This window comes from Nematolebias whitei, chromosome 13 (genome assembly GCF_014905685.2).
Source record: "Nematolebias whitei isolate Nwh7 chromosome 13, NemWhi1, whole genome shotgun sequence".
NCBI lineage: Eukaryota > Metazoa > Chordata > Actinopteri > Cyprinodontiformes > Rivulidae > Nematolebias > Nematolebias whitei.
In genome coordinates this window covers 39,071,153-39,076,204 of record NC_056510.1, presented here as the reverse complement: position 1 = coordinate 39,076,204, position 5,052 = coordinate 39,071,153, and the positions used below count along the sequence as shown (strand labels likewise).

The window sequence follows — 5,052 nt, the reverse complement described above, 5'->3', positions numbered from 1 at the left end:
CATGTCCAAACCACTGTCCCTCCTCTGGTCATGTCCAAACCACTGTCTCTCCTCTGGTCATGTCCAAACCATCTCAGTCTGGCCTCTCTAACTTTATCTCCCAGTTGTTCAACCTGTGCTGTACCTCTGATGATCTCATTCTTAATCTTATCCAGCCTTGTCACTCCTAAGGAGAACCTCAACATCTTCATTTCAGACACTTCCAGTTCTGTCTCCTGTCTTTTTGTCCATGTCTCTTGTCTCCAGACCATACAACATACCAAGGGCGTCAGAAGCATCCATAAAGTGGGGGGGACACAATGATGTGTGTAGGTGTGTGTGTGCGCGTGTAAAAAACAAGGTGTTCACTTGTGAACAAAAGCAACATTTCACCTCAATTTCCTTTAATTCCACACATTTAAAACATATTTCTCACCAAGTTTCTGTGGGTTTTAAACACATTTTAACTTTAATACACTTTAAAACAGAGCGTCAGGTCGGCACTATTTGTGTTTATAGAGAAATAAAAAACATCACCCCTAGACTTTTTTACTTGTGTTCAACACTACTCATCTAAATGATGTTTCTCATGAAGCTTGAGGACAATAAGGTGTGGGGGTTTTAAAGACATTTCAACTTTAATGCACCTGAACAAACAGCGTCTCTTACACCTACAGCGTCTTACAGCGTCACAGTTACTGCTAAGCTAACATGCTACGTAGCGCTCCCCTCAAGCATCCTCCTAACATGAATATGTGTTGATGATCAACCCCCCCCCCCCCCCCCCCCGGTCAACAACTGCTCATCAACGAGCGAGTAACACAGGTACCTCCACCTGTGCGCGTTTTCTACCGAGGCAGGAGGAGACAGTGGAGAGTTGGAGGTAGCCAGGAAACCCTGGAGTGGGGTTTTAGTGGCTTGAGTATTCTCCTATTAATCAAGTGGAATGGATTTGTTCACGAAGAAAGAGAAACTGCGCCGCCTGAACTAATATTTCATAATAAAGGTGGGGGGGTCCAAATGAACGTTTTTTTGAATGTGGGGGGGACTTGTCCCCTTCAAATATAATGCTTGCGACGCCTATGCAACATACAGTAGCTGGTCTCACCACTGTCTTGTAAACTTTTCCTTTGACCTTTGCTGACACCCTTTTGTCACAAATCACTCCTGAAACTTTTCTGCATCCACTCCATCCAGCCTGGACTCTCTTCTTCACCTCTTTACCACACTCACCATTTTCCTGGATGGGGAGTGTGGTAAATGGGTGAAGAAGAGAGTCCAGTCTGGATGGAGTGGATGCAGAAAAGTATATGCTATACATTCATTATACACAGCAAAATTATTTTTTACATTTTGAAATGATTTGTGACATATCTTGTCTTTAAGTTTGGCTTACTGAGCTTAAAAAGGAATTTGCTGTGCAGCGTGATATTTGGCAGCGAATCCCGCGTGTGTGAACTGCAGCAGTGAGGGGCTGCTTGTGAGGGAGGAGGGGGAGGCTGCATGAAGTTAGCTGCACAGACGGGCAGAAAAAGAACTACTGTCCACAGACGTTCAAGTCTTACAGTGAGAGGAGGCAGCGCCACATTAATAAAACAGCGTCTTATCATATCACTAAAGATACAGTCCTCAGGCTAACAGCCGTCTTGTTAGCCTCTAAGGACCGTGTCTTCAGTGATATGACAAGACGCTGTTTTATTCACGTCACCTCTCACAAGGCACAGCACAGGTAAAAGAGTTTCGTACCGTAGTTTAGGTCAAAATACTATCATTTTAAAGCCACAGTACCATAGTTCATAATTTCTTATCTGGCAACCCAACTGACATGGAAACTATTGCGTTTTCATATGAACTCGCTCATTTTTTGTTTCTTACCCCCAATAAACATTGAAAAAACACTAAAGTTTTCAGAGGTTGTTCCATGTAAACATGGCCTTATAGTGCTTTGCATAAATCACTGCTTGTTTCCATGCCTGAGGCGGTGCCACCCCCTCTGACAGAAAACCAGCAGTGTCCCTCTGCTGTCCATCTCATCTGTCTGGGTGCTTAACTGTTTTTGTTCAGGAGTGTGTACCACCTTCATAATATACGACTAGATGACTGCACGGGCGTTGTCTTGTATTTTGAAACAATGTTCTAACTTGCACGTCTCTCTCCAGCCTACATTCGCTCCAATCAGATTATGGGATGGGGTGAGAAGGCCATAGAGATCCGCTCGGTGGAGACGGGCCATCTTGATGGAGTCTTCATGCACAAGAGAGCCCAGAGGCTCAAGTTCCTTTGTGAAAGAAACGACAAGGTGAGACTTCCATCCTGAATTTGAACAGTACCTCTCAGATGGAACTGTGCTCTTAGTTGTTCGTTTGCAGATTTTAAGTTTTCTAAAGCTGAATTTTTACATAAATATGAACTGTATATGTAGAGAAGGTAAACATTTAAACCTAAAAATAACAAGTTTGGTTTTTAAACCAAAAAGAGTTTTATATTTTGACTGTCCCTAAACATGTCAGATTGAACTGTAAAACTGAAGCTTTGTGTGTTCAGCTGTAGAAATGAGGTGAAGTCGCTTCAGTTTCTCTTCTCTGGACTCTGCATCTGTTGGTCCTGAGTTCAGTGTAATATTAGAGCAATATCAGACTTTTGGGGGATTTTAACGTTTTGATGGCTCACATGAGAAATTACTAAGAAGCTTTTTCCGGTTTAACATATAGTTTTAAGAAACATTTCAGATTTTCTTGTATTTGGTTATTCTTCTAGTTGCATAACTTTCAATGAAAGTAAAGCTTGACGTGTCCATGTCTCTTCTTCAGGTGTTTTTCGCCTCTGTTCGGGCCGGAGGCTCCAGTCAGGTTTACTTTATGACTTTGGGTCGAAGCAACCTGCTCAGCTGGTAGAGGTCCACGCCCCACCCTCCTCTTCCTCCTTCAACTCGTCCTTCTCATTGTAACCCCCCACCTCACTAACACTGGATCTCAGAACCCACCTGTGATGTTTTGTCAACCGTCAGCAACAGAGAACCTACACAGCAGCCACCCAGCCCTCTGACGCAGCAGGTCCAGTTTGTTGCCACTGAGCTGAAACCTGCAACAACCAAACCAGTCCAAACCAGTCCAAGCACTGAAACACCTGAAGACTTGTGTAGAAAATGAAACGGTTTGTGTATTCTAGAAAAGAAAACAAATGTGAATCCAAGAAAGGACGGCAGACGGCGTTTGGTTTTCTGGCGCTGGTCGGCTCAGTTTTGTATCTTTCACGTTCTGTTGTCACCAGCTGCTCACTGAGCTCCAGGTCTTCATGCTCGTTTCATTTCTTCTCCTTTCTGCAGGTCTGCCTTTTTACAGAGCTCAGCTTCTCACCCTCTGTTTGTTTGTTTCCTGAACGAGTCAGTGTTGTATTAACGCAGGTTAGAGCCGAGCCAGCGGAGGGGAATTATAAGTCCTGGTGCCAGCGGGGCGAGCAGGACTTCATGTCAAGACTGGGTGATTGGAAGGACATAGCAAGGAGGTGGATCCACGAAGGGAAACAGAGACAGGTGCTTTACGAAGAAAGAAAGATTTAAAATTAGTATTTTATTTTTATTGTTATTATTCCTTGAAGAAAAGTGTGATCATGTGACGCTTTTATTTTTAAACATTTCCACCAACAGTTTGCCTGCTTTTATTCTGAAAGAGCCAGTTGTATTTTAAAGAGTGCGTGTGGATTGGATCCTAGAAGTGAAATAAAAGCAGTGTGTCCGTGTACAGTAACACCCCCACCACCACTCACACCCTCAGCTGTCAATCCTGACAGGTCAGCTCTCAAACTCGAGCTGCTGTGAATAGTTAGATATTTGGAAATAATGTGATAATGGAGCTGGAATTGTAGAGAAGGACTTTAGCATGTGAGTGTGTGTTTAGGTGTGTGCGTGGTTGGAGAGTGGTGCGGTGGCAGAGTGGTACACCCACGGCCGGCAGGTTTGTTTCAGCACAGGAGGCGGACTTTTCTTCCATTTTTCCGTCTTTCAGCTCACCTTTGGTTTCTGTTTGTACGTAACTATTGCACTAAGAGTCCAGAATGTAGGAAGACATGAACTGCTCCGTGGTCCAAGGCACGAGACAATGTTTGAGTTCATGTTCTGCTTTGTGTCTCGTCACATTCAGTTTCCAGCTGAGATGATTCAAAGCTGCAACAGTGGAGTCTGTGTCAGCTCTAGAGTTTTCCCTTTTCTGCAACGTGTGTGGAAGCAAGCCGGTCGTGCTTCAGGCACTTTGAGAATCTCGCTTGCTTTTATGTTTATGTGAAAGCTGAAAACGTTTCATTCATAAGTCGTACCCAGTATTTCTGCGATGACGTGTTCCTCAAACCAGCAACACGGAGCAGAGCTTTCCCACACTCAGCTGTTTTTTTATAAACCTGAATGCAAACACCTTTTTTTTCTCAGACAGAAGTTCATTATTTGTATTTCATTTTATCCCTGCTCCATTTTTGGAGCGTTCATCTCCTTCAGCTGGATGTTCCTACGTTTCCATAGACTCTCAAAGATTGTACATGTTCATCCAAAACAGGGAGCAGAGGAGAATCTGATCAGTGACTTCATGTCGAAGCATGTTTTTCATCAGGACACGAACACGTTCACCCCCCCCCCCCCCATGCTAACATGAGCTCAACTCTTCAAAAGCTTCCTCACTTGGTTTCTCTTGCTTCATGTATGAAGAAGCTGAGGTCTGTGTGTGCAATAGTATCCACCATGTCTCAAACTGCATCGAGGCCTTGATGAGACGACTTTGTGACAAAAATTGTGGTTTTGGTCAATATTGTTATTGGGCTCAATAAAATTGATTTCTTGTGGAACAAACGCAGCCACTCGCAGGCTCAAAGTTGGGAACGGTGCCAAGAGGGCAGCATTTAAAGCGTGTAACCCTATTGTTATGAGAACCACTTCTTTTAAAATAAAAAATAGAAATTATAACTTGAAGCATTGTGTATTCATAAGTTTTAGAGCTAGTTGAGACACTTAATTTTTTTTTCGTAAATCTGTACACGTAAATATGTGACTGCGGTGGTTTAATATTATTATACTCACCTTAGGTGGAA

At 43.4% G+C, this 5,052-nt stretch overlaps 1 protein-coding gene across 1 annotated transcript in view; it reads left to right on the top strand.

Moving 5' to 3' along the window:
• The window catches only part of LOC119419712 (mitogen-activated protein kinase kinase kinase kinase 4), a 241,308-nt gene extending 236,734 nt beyond the window's left edge, over positions 1-4,574 (top strand). Inside the window, exons 31-32 of the mRNA XM_037687100.1 lie at positions 2,139-2,278; positions 2,790-4,574. Coding sequence (XP_037543028.1) covers positions 2,139-2,278; positions 2,790-2,873 — 224 coding nt within the window. The 3' untranslated portion in view covers positions 2,874-4,574. The remainder of the gene's footprint in view (positions 1-2,138; positions 2,279-2,789) is intronic.
• Positions 4,575-5,052: the final 478 nt, after the last annotated feature.